This window comes from Python bivittatus, unplaced genomic scaffold (genome assembly GCF_059951505.1).
Source record: "Python bivittatus isolate LINGU-HERP-01145 unplaced genomic scaffold, Pbiv_v1 ctg000480_np1212, whole genome shotgun sequence".
NCBI classification, from domain to species: Eukaryota; Metazoa; Chordata; class Lepidosauria; order Squamata; family Pythonidae; genus Python; species Python bivittatus.
The window spans coordinates 106,079,275-106,090,675 of record NW_028277075.1 but is presented as its reverse complement, the minus strand read 5'-3'; the positions used below and the strand labels follow the sequence as shown (position 1 = coordinate 106,090,675).

Genomic DNA, 11,401 nt, shown 5'->3' with positions numbered 1-11,401 from the left:
GTTTAGAATTAGCAACAATAACATCTGATTTCCATTACTTAGCTATATGAATTAGGTTATAGATGTATCCATCTGATCTCTAGAATCATCTTATGGACATGCAGTACCATAACTCTTAATATTACCTTTTCTTTCCATTTTGAAATGTCATTCCAGAGACAAGATGGTTTAGGCCTTTCTTCAATTTCAGCTAGCACACTCCCCAACTTGAAATGGTTTGCTCGCAGAAGGGCAGCTTTCAGAGTTGCCTTTAATATATATTTTTAAATATGTGTAAATAACAAGTATTTTGATGCAAAGTTTTTTTTTTTCAGTTGTGATTCTTTGGGGCAGTGGGAGAGACTGAAACTAAATCTAGTTTCAAAATGCAGGTAGCCCTCATTTAGTGACTGCAATTGGGACCGGCAACTCGGTTGTTAAGCAAAGTGGTCGCTAAGTGAAAAATCACATGCCCACAACTGCGCTTGTGACTTTACTTCAGCTTTCCTTTGCTTTATAGTGCTAGAAGGATACAACCCGAAACAGCCGGGTGAGCCCAAATGGTGGGGAATGTTTCTGGAATTCAACTCATGAGGAAGCTGAGTAAAAGGGCAAATCTTAAAGCCTTTCCCCCCACTCTTCCGCCCTTTGGAATGCCCGCCCTGATGCTGAGATAATTAGCAAGAAGGGAATTGATATTTATATTTACATTCATTGGAGAGGAAGGGATTACAAGAGAGTAAGCAGGCACACAATGGGGAATACACATTAAAAGGAATGTGCTAGTGTTTGTCTAGCACACTCCTGTCAGCCCCAGGCAGTTTAGGAGGCAAACAAAAGCAGAAGGTGGGGAACTGATTAAAGTTTTATCAGTCGTGGTCAGCAGCTGCGAGCTTGCTAATTAAGGCCCCAGAGCTGAGCTTGTTATCTTGCGGTTAGCATTTTTTAGGGATACACTGCACTGCAGAGAAAAGCAGCTCAGGAAGAGATAGTTTGTTTGGGCAATCTCCGCTCTGCGAGGAGGAAAAAAAGAGAAAAAAAGGGCCAGGCACAAGACAATGTGATACTGTACTGACTGACTGCAATGGTGAACACGTGACAGAGAGAGAGAGGCCGGCGAAGGTCATAAATGCAAGGATTGGTCACAAAGTTACTTTTTCATTACCATTGTAACTGCAAAACGGTCACTATCCAAGGCAGTTGCTAAACGAGGACTACCTGTACTTGTTTTCTCTTACTATATTGTCCTAAAGTAAAGCTCAAATAGCATTAACAAAATGAGTTTGGCAGGTTATTTTATTCCAAATCTAGCCAATGAATCTAATAAAAGAGGACATTGATCCTGAACATTTCAACCTTATTCACTTGTTCATTTCACTGTATTTTTAATTTGTTTGTGATTAGCTTGTAAAGCTTTTAAAAAGTAAGAGTAAGAAGTACAAGGCAAAATAGTTGAAAACTAAAACGTAAAGAAGCAAAGGTAAGCATGCTTGGGAAAAGCACTTAACCTGAAGCTGAAACTAGTGGAAGGTGCCTTGGAAGGGCATTCCAAGCCCCAGAATGGAAAGGCTGCCTTCTCTGTAGTTACCAATCTAATTTCATTTGATGGGGACACCTAGAGGTGCACCTCTGAAGACAGCCAAAGGATTAAAACTGAAGGTTGCATTTTAGCTAAACAAAAGCTAAGTAATATAGGTATTAAAAATGTAAAATGTATATTCATTTCCAGCGTACCTCACTAAGTTGTGCGGTGATATCATTTATATTCTTTGCATCTGAAAACTGTGGGGTTTCTTTGTAAGCCTGAAGCATCCGTTCTAGGCCTTTAAAAAATATAAATACAAGGATTTGTTCATTCTTCGTAAAGTCTTAAATCATCCTGGAAATCAACTGTGATAAGTTATAGCACCATTAGCAAATTCCCAAGTTATTTATCTTAAAATGCTATTTTTTAAAACCCTTTAAGTTCCCAACACAATATATAACGTTAGAATAAAGCAGCAGACATGCTATTAAAAAGGAACAGAAACAACATTAGATTGTACACAATGGTACTCATTTACTTTCAAGAGTAGAAGTAGCAGTCAAAAGGAATATTGTTCAAACATACCCAGTTTTCACTGGGTCCTCTTTAATCTTCAGACAAGCTTTAGGAACCCATATGTTATATTTTAACCTTAGAATATTTGAAAAGGCTGTTTCAAATTGAAGATATTACTTGCATTCCTACCATACATCCTCAAATCTCTGTAAGTATTGGGAAAGTTCCTGTTCCATCTGAGTATTAAAAAGTTGGATGAGCCCATGCTGTAAACCAGGGGTTTTTGACCTTGGACCCCTTGGGGATCCGTGAGCTTGGATGGGGAAAAAAATTACATTATTTTTTTATTAACCTCTAACTTAAGTCTAGCTTTTCGTTCAATAATGTATGTAGGCAAGAAAGTAATGTATGGCCTCTAGATTCCAAAAATGTTAACTTCAATATATTTCATTATCTAACATTATACTCTAAAAAAGGGTATTGTCTTTTTATTGATTTAATGCACTGAATAAAGAAACTCATGTATCACTATATTAGATATTTACAATAAATATTGATAACTATATGAGCAGAACTGGTTTCCTTTGTAATGTAATCTATATCTATGTATTTTATTTTATGCATTTAAATACATTTTTCTGAGAAGATGTCTGTAGGTTTCAATGGGTTCTCAAAGGGGTCCATGGCACAAAAAGGTTAAGAACCCCTGCAATAAATGCTATCAATAAAACAGATTATCCAAGGGGAACTAATCAAGTGAGAGTTTTAAAAGTTTGGTCTTCCTTAACTTTGGAGGAGCTGAAAAAGTACCAGCTAGATATACCTTATCCTTGAGTAAATGATGAAATATAAAGTACTGAAAGTGTGAGGTAACCTGTTTTGTCCTGTAGGACTTTCTCCAAGTCTGTTTGTACCCGTAATATTTTAGCTTTAATGGCAGTTTGTCTCCTCTCTTTTTCAATTAGGCTCATCAGATCTTCTTCCTTTTATAATTAAAAAAAAAAAAGGGGGGGGAGGAAAACAAGATAAACATGTTTTGATTAAAATGCAGGCAGGGTATGAAGTATATCTTTGGTAATGTTCTCAACTCAATTTTGGTTTGGGCTTGACAGACCAACATGGCTAGCACAAACCATGCCAAGCTGGCAATTTGCTTTATTTTTCAGTAGCCTTACGAGTTATGAAATGCTTCAGACATTAGACTGAAAGAGTTAGATTCCCTTGGCTAGAAAAAAAGGAGGTGGACAGACAGAGCTGACAGCCACTATCAAGGGTGAAGATCACAGATGCCCTCCCTCCCCAACATACTTTACCAATTTGGCTCTAAATAACTAGTTTTCAAAGTACGTGGAAGCATCATTGGAAGGCAACAGATCAGGCTCCTAGTTTTTAAGATTCCATTACGGGGGGTCCATTCTCCTCTGCCCCAACCTTTTGCTTCAGTTAGTGCCAGGGAGACAAATCGTGTCACTTTCTGATTAAAAGTTTAATCAAAATCCCAAAAGATGCCAGACACGCATCTATATGGTCCCAAAGGTGTAACAGTCAAGACTAGCTCCTAGAACTGTTACTTGCACTGTGCACTGCACAAAGAGTTACAAGGGAACACTCCAGATAAGGATATATAGTATATTTTAAAAAACATATAAAAGATTAAATAAAAATTGAGATTATTTGGGATGAAAAGTTGGAAGCTGAAAAAAGCAATTCTCTATTAGTCTTGTATATTTTCTTATGGCAGTAAGAATTTATTTTATTGAAATCTATGACCATTTATGGCTTTTCCCCAAGTTGATATGTGACTACTTCTTAAAACAATGAATTTGAAATACTGTAGGCCCTTTTAAAGAATTAATATGTGGTTAATTAAAATACTGGAACATGGTAGTTAATCTTGAGCCTCTTCAATTAAAGATAGTGACACTGAAATCCTGGCTGTTCCCATAATGATTTCTTTAATACAGAATGCATTTCTTAATGTTTTGTCCCACTGTGGTATCACACTCTTATACATCTTTGATCTGGTTTACATTGGATATATAAAGTGTTACTGATAAGCATTCTGTGTGGCACTGATCCATGTAGGTATAAAGTTAATCAGGCTAGCAGTGTACCCTCTGATCCCAGGTGCTGCTAAGTTTGCACCTGAAAAGGCCAGCTTACACAAGAAGCTCACGTCTGTCTGTGTGACAGGCATACTTCATGGGAAAGAGTTTTAACCACGCCTTTCATTCAACATGAGTCAAGGCTATGGACAGAACAATACTTAGCTACATAGACAGGAGTGAACCTGCTTGTCGATGACTTGCATCCTTCAGAGGAGAAAATATATTTGATTAGAGCTACAACAATCTGGATGACCATTAGAAAGCATCATAGAGATAAAGAAAAGTAACTCTTTCCTGCCATCTGGTGGGGTCTGAATTAGTGTAGTCCAGGTATGATAGCTATTATTCAGTCCCCTGTAAGTAGAGTTTACTTTCTATATTTTCCTTTAAGTCAGGGAAATAAAGCATTAAACTAGGCCATTGATGCTGAAGGTATTGACTTTCCAGACCATGATTCCCATAGAATGCATTGAGATATAAGCTCTATGTTGGCACAACACTTTGTCCATAGTTATAGTGTTTTCAATCAGGACACCTTTTGGAGTTCATTTAACACACTGAACCATGACACGCTTTCTGGGTTTGAGAATACAGTAGACTAAAATGTGTGTTGGAGATACAGCTCCAAAAGCAAAGATTCTGGCCAGTTTTAATCCTACTGATTACTAAGAGCATTAAGAATACATATATACATATGACAACTTCTTTGTTCTCCTTTTTCTCTCTGTTCTTCATACTCTTGATTGGAAGACTAATTCTCTTAAGCTCTGCCTATCAGCCTACTCCCAATGGGAAAAGTACTTCCATCTCTTGTTCACCATGAAGGCTTTCTATTGGAGCATGAAATGCACATACAGTTTATAGGTCTTTTGGGATTTTAAGCTTCTGATTCTAGATACTCTAAATGGCTTGGGTTCTACTTGTGTACCAGGACACCCATGGGGGAGGGGAGGGGAGGGGTGGGGTAAAGCAAAAATTAAAATGGTAATTGCAACCATGTGGTCAATGTCTTGCCCCTTTTGTATGTGTGGGCATCATGTGCATATACAAAGGATTGCACCATTGTGATCACCATATTGACATTTTGATACTCCACCTACCCCATGGACACTGCTGTCCCACACATATGCTGTGCTTGTGAATGAACTGAAGGATTCCAACCAGGACTCCTCTCTACAAAAAATACAGTTGGCTACCTTATGGTTATGTGTTGTGCAAACACAGCCAGGTTATACCTCCATGGCAATTTATCCACCCTGGTGTCTTCCAGAAGTGCTTTATTCCAGCTTCCAGAATCCCAGTCAGAAGAGTCATGTCCTTGCCTTAAAAATTACTCCTTCCATTACTGAGGACAGGAAATTTGGCAGTGCACTTACATAGTAGTCTGTTAACAACAACTCCAGTTTTGTCTCTGCGGTGGTTACTGACATTTCATTCACTAACATCTGCATGTCCTCGTCAACTTCTGCTTCAGTGACAGTGTTGTGAACCTTTGCATGGCACTAGGATAATGACAAATAAGATCAGGCATGGGAACACTTTCTAGCAATATTTAATTCAGAGCAAAAGAACTTGGAATTAACATACAGCAATGAGGCTTTGTCCAAAATGAGAAAGAAGCTGGCTATAACGATGTAGCGTATTGCAGAGAAGCAGGAGTCTCTCTTTTTCAAGATCAAGAATACTCTGTTGAAAAGGGAACAATGATTATTCTACACAGAAAGAACAAGTTAAACCTGATAGTCAGATCAGTTACTTCAACCATACCCAGCCATTAGCCCAATTCCAACAGGGCTTGTATCTAAAGTGAATCCTAGAGTGTTGGGATAGACCTTCATTCACACAGAATGATTGCTAATGATCCCATTGAGGGCATGGAAATAGGAGGTGGGAGCATTAGGTACATAGGCTGCCTTGAGATGGCCAAAAAGATAAAAATCAAGCACTCTAATAAAATAAGTTGTGAACATACAATATGACCATTGATCAGGAGCATTTTGAATGCTAGTGATTATGAATGATCAAACATACATGCAAGAAGTCTTTTTACAAAGACAGTGCCTTCTTGTTGTAATTAAAATGTGATTTATATTTGGGAATCAATCCTTCATTCTAGCTGTTGCTCACTGTGGAAAACTCAGACAATTCTGTGGAATTCTGTCTGAAAGACGGGTTTTTAAAAAATGTGCCCTTCCAAGCATTAAGATGCTTCCATCCCAATTACATTATTTGTTGTTGGAAAACAAGGGCTCTAGGTTGGAGCTTTGCTCTTCTTGAGTAAAGCTTGCGAAAACTGATGGTGGGAAGAGAGTGAAACTCCCTCAGTGACTAGTTCCAGTACAACTGGGTGGAAACTGTTGGCTTGCAGATTGCATTTAAGAGCTCCCTACAATTTCCACCCATTGGTTCCAGTCCTGCTAGAATTATGGGTGGGAGAGGTTCATCCTGACTCAACGTTTATTTCATAAGACGTCCCTGAGTAAGGAAGATGCAAAATCAAACCTTATTTCCTTCTAATCAGCACACAAAAAATGCAAAATATTAAGCAAACAGAAACTGCAGAAGCTACCTGCTTATATAATGTGGTACAGCCAGCCCAGTACTGAGGCATCCTTCAAAAACTAGATGATCAAAGGAGTGCAGTTGAGATTCAGGGGCTACATTTATTAGGAGCAGCTTTATTTCCCTATGGGGCCTTAAGAGCTGGTTCAAAGATTACTTCAACAATGTTTTTCTGGATCACTGAAGCCATCCATTTGCACTAACAATAGCTAGAGAATGCCGCTTGCTTGCACATTGTTAAGAGCTGAAAAAATGGATCCAAACAATCATCCTTGAAGCAGCTTGAGCTCAATCAAAAAATAAACTTGGGTTGGATCATGGATCTTCCTGACTGTTACGTAGGTGTGTTCCTTTTAGCTAAAGAGTACTGAATGAGTTGGAGAAGATCTAAGCATGTAATTAAAAGTACAGACACTCTCAGTGGAGGTGGTGATGCTCAACAGCATTTAATTAATCTGCTCCAAGAAAAGATGAGAAGGAGATTTATGGCCAATTTGTTGATGCTTTTTTAAAAAAGCGCTTTTAACAAATCTCAGTATTTTTATGACTTTTTAGATTCTAATCTAATTCTGGATAGTCATTAATCTGATTATGTTGAACTCAAAGAGATATATACTAAGAAAAAAAAATAGAAGGAGGCAGGGAGCCTTTTTAGTAAAGTAAGGGTCTGGCATGACTACCCACCAACTATGGAATTACTTATTCTTATGGTCTTAGCAGTTCTTGCAGGCAAAAGGACAATGTTGTCGGTCATGGTCAGTGTAGAACAGTGTTTCTCAACCTTGGCAAATTTAAGATATGTGGAATTCAACGCCCAGGATTCCCTAGCCTGAATGGCTGGGTGGGGAATCCTGGGAGTTGAAGTCCACACATCTTAAAGTTGTCAAGGTTGAGAAACACTGGTATAGAATCATAGAGTTGGAAAGAATGTTGAAGGTCAATGTAGGATCCCATCAGTGCAGGATGACAGACCACCTTTTAGCCTCTGCCTGAAGACTTCCAGCAAGGGAAAAGTCACCATTTCAAGTGGCAGCCTGTCTGGAGGTTTCCCCTGACATCTACCCTGAATCTACTTCCTTGTAGTTTTAACTCACTGGTTCTGGCCCTGCCCTTTGGGGCAATAGAGGATAAATCTACCCCTTTTTCTGTGTGACAGTCCTCCAGGTATTTGAAAACTGCTATATCTTTCTGCAGTTGTCTTTTCTTAGGCTAAACATATCCAGATTCTTTAAATGTTCCTTAGAGGATCTTTTAATTTGAACATGTTGATTTTAACAATTTTTTCTGGGGCGGGAAAGCATACAAATATATATTGCATTAAATAGTTTTATTTTTAAAGTTAATATGTATGCACATAAGCAGAAGTTAATCCAAGCCAAGATTTTATATTTCACAGTTCATCCTGCCCTCAAGGAATAAATCTTGAGGACAGGATGAGCTACTAAAACTAAATGTATCTTGAGAACATTTATGTTGCTGTAAATCAATATGGTTTTGTCATGTGGTTCTCTTTCATGCCAGAAACTAAGGAAAATAATACATTACTTATGAAATTCATGTAATCATATATGATTTTACCAAATATAGATAATAATTGTCCCAAAAAAATATACTACAAGCCAGCAAACTTCTGTTAGCATGTGAAGGGTCGTCTGTTTACATACATGTGTGCCCTTTAATCTGTCCTCCAAAATTTAGGTAATGATGATGAAATTCTGACATAGATGAGAGAAGGGAAAAGAAGCTGAATCTGTGGTAACTGAGGAGGCGAAAGGAAGAATTTCTTATCCTCCAAAGGACCAGTAGCAGCTCTACTAACATCTTCTTACCTGCTGTTACCTACATCTTCTCATCAGCTAATGCTGGGAAAGAAAAAGTGCTTCCTCCTCCATAATCAGGAGGTTGTGGGTGGCTCTCTTGCCAAGAGCCCAAGAGCTTGCTCTGAGTATTTTGAGAGCTGAGATCCTGGGAAGATCTTTTGTCTTGGGACCATGCAGGATAATTCATAGTAAGATGAAATTGCTTGGTCTAATGATGCCGAACAATCCTGCTCTCAGATGCAGCTCATTATGCTGGAACGGTGACAAGAATCCATATGAGGTCTCCACTTCAATACAGCTAAAATTATTGGTACATTTAGGTTGGGGATTTATTCGTTGCAAATAAATAACCTTTCCATCAATAGAGTGACAAGTGTGGGATGCTTGAGATGCTGGGAGCGGAAACTATTTTATTTGATATCTTCAACAAAACAGTGTTTAAAGTAATACTTTTTTGGGCCTTGATGTTTTATCTTGAACACACAGCTGTAAATCAGGAGGTGCCTCATGGAACTGCTAATCAAAATAGAATATGAGTGGAAAAGAAAGAATATGGCTTGTTTCCAGCTGAAGAAAAGCTCAGAAGAGACAGGCACAACGGCGCAAGAGAAGAGCCCCAGGGGACTTGCCTGGTGCCCATTTTCTAACGTATGCTCCCATTTCACCCGAGTTTCACAGGCAGCTACATTCTTCTTATAATAGTCTTCATCATCCTTTGCCAGTTTGATTGCAGATTTTTCTAGATTTCTGAGCAACTAAAATGAAAATATAAGTGCAGCACTGGTTTTTTAAAGAGCAATTGATTTCGCTCAGCAGGGGCGTTGCTTTCATAGAAGGTTAATAGGGGAAAACAATCTTTTATCCAGACACACGCAAGGAAGGAGAGGAAAAGGCAACATCTCTAAAACCCCTAAGATTTACCAAGTGATATGGAAAAATTTGTGTCAGAAGAAATGCACTATTCTAGGCTATGGAAGTGCTGACAGATGCTTCCCCAAGAGGTAATTAGCAAACAGATGTGTGTCGCTCTGGGAGATGAATATGGGGCTTCCTGGGTCAAGCTACCTGTCTACCTATTCCAGCTCATTTATCCATTTGGACACACACCTGTCTGAAGACATACCTTTTTTTTGGTCTTTGGGGAAGCCAGCGGGTGGGAGCTTTCTGTATTGCGGAAAAGGGCTTCATGGTCCTTGGTTAGCTCTTTTAACTTCTTCTTGGCCTATCCCACAAATACACCAACATCAACAAAGTTCACAGTTAGAGTGGATATGAGCTATAGTCCGAATCTCTTAGATGCTTTATTATTCCATGTCGTGGGAGTTCCATACAGCCCAAACCATGGGTGTCAGGGGTGTCAAAACGTTAAGATGGCAGGTATAGCTGTGTGATTGAAGCCCCACTCTTTTTAATGCTCATTGACTTAATGACACTTTTTTTGACACTCATACACACTCATACACACACACACACACACACACACACACCATGGACATCCCTGGCCTGGATCCTTAGCTTGCTGATGATGACATTTAGATGAGATCTATCAGTCATTGCCCTGAGAATAGTAAATATCTCATTATTGCATACTAGTGAATGTAACATATGGTAGAAGAAAATGTACATTTTTTAAGAAAAATGAGTTGTACCCTCCAGATTACTAGTTCTTAACTATTAAAATTAATACTTGCACTGACAAGTGCTGCAAAAAGTTCACTGCCATTCAGACTAAGCCTGTAGGCCAACCAAATTCTGGAATTAGAATTTTTGTGTAACATGCAGATTTCTCCTATATTGGAATATCAAATCATCAGCATTGTAGTGAACAACACAAAACCCAGTGGATTTTTATGTGCCTTATCTTATAAACACCTCCCTCCTTCTCTTCAGATTAGAACCCAGCCAGCCAATATCTTATTTGCAGTCACTAGAGAGAGCTTCCATTTAGGCAACTGGAACCAATGCAGCAATTTCTGATGGGTCGGTCACTTCCATGTATTTTTGCAGGAATAAAAGATAAGAACTTGCCTTTAACTGTTGACGCCAGTTGCTGATAACTGCTTCAGCTGCCTTCTCAACTGTATTATCTACCTTGTGGAGAGAAACACCGCAATTGTGCAAGAAAAAAATCATTGTTTCATTGTTAAGTTTCCAGTTTTAATATTAGAACTGACTGACTGATACCATTTGGATAAATTACTTGGGGAATATAATACAGTACATTTAGTTATTTTGGACTTTTTAACAGAAGGTAAGATCTAAATCTTAATTTTGAAAAAAAATGCTTATTATTTCACAGTACATAATGAAAACCAAAGGCAATCCAAGGGAATAACAGTTCATATTTTTTTAAGTGCAGGACTTGCCAGGAACATGTGTCTTCCACATGAAAAAGGGGTGGGCTACCTTGACTTTTTTAACTTCCACCCCCACTGACGGCCCCAAGATCTGCTGCAGAAATATGTTGCCAGAAGCTTTATAGTGAAATGTGTAGGAAAGGGGGGAAGGAGAGAAAAGTAGAATTGCACAGATTGACATGTACTATTGTGCACACCATCCTAAGAACAATTCTGTCATTTTCAACCTGAACTCCTCTTTACCCTTATCACCAAGTTGAGGGTTTTTCATGTACCTTGTTTCACAAGGTGCCCATTTTATAGTACCTCAGATCAAATTGATTACAAAGGGCAGAATGGGTACAGGAGAACATCTTTCTTTAGGAGAGAAAGATTTTCCACCTGAGAGACCTTTGAAATGTGTGTAATGCCTCAATCCCATTTTGCCAGATCAGACAGCAATTTGCAGTTTAGAACCCTAAGAGGTAGAAATCCTGTGCTTCTACTCTGTGGTAGATGCTTTGCCCACAGTATGGACAGAATGGAACAGAGAGT

At 38.6% G+C, this 11,401-nt stretch overlaps 1 protein-coding gene across 1 annotated transcript in view; it reads right to left on the bottom strand.

The window, feature by feature from the left end:
• Positions 1–11,401, bottom strand: part of NOSTRIN (nitric oxide synthase trafficking) — a 30,387-nt gene that overhangs the window by 4,676 nt on the left and 14,310 nt on the right. Inside the window, exons 6-13 of the mRNA XM_007421843.3 lie at positions 10,539–10,601; positions 9,634–9,732; positions 9,140–9,265; positions 5,716–5,814; positions 5,505–5,630; positions 2,895–3,003; positions 1,714–1,802; positions 126–248 (exon numbers count right to left, since the gene is read on the bottom strand). Coding sequence (XP_007421905.2) covers positions 126–248; positions 1,714–1,802; positions 2,895–3,003; positions 5,505–5,630; positions 5,716–5,814; positions 9,140–9,265; positions 9,634–9,732; positions 10,539–10,601 — 834 coding nt within the window. The remainder of the gene's footprint in view (positions 1–125; positions 249–1,713; positions 1,803–2,894; positions 3,004–5,504; positions 5,631–5,715; positions 5,815–9,139; positions 9,266–9,633; positions 9,733–10,538; positions 10,602–11,401) is intronic.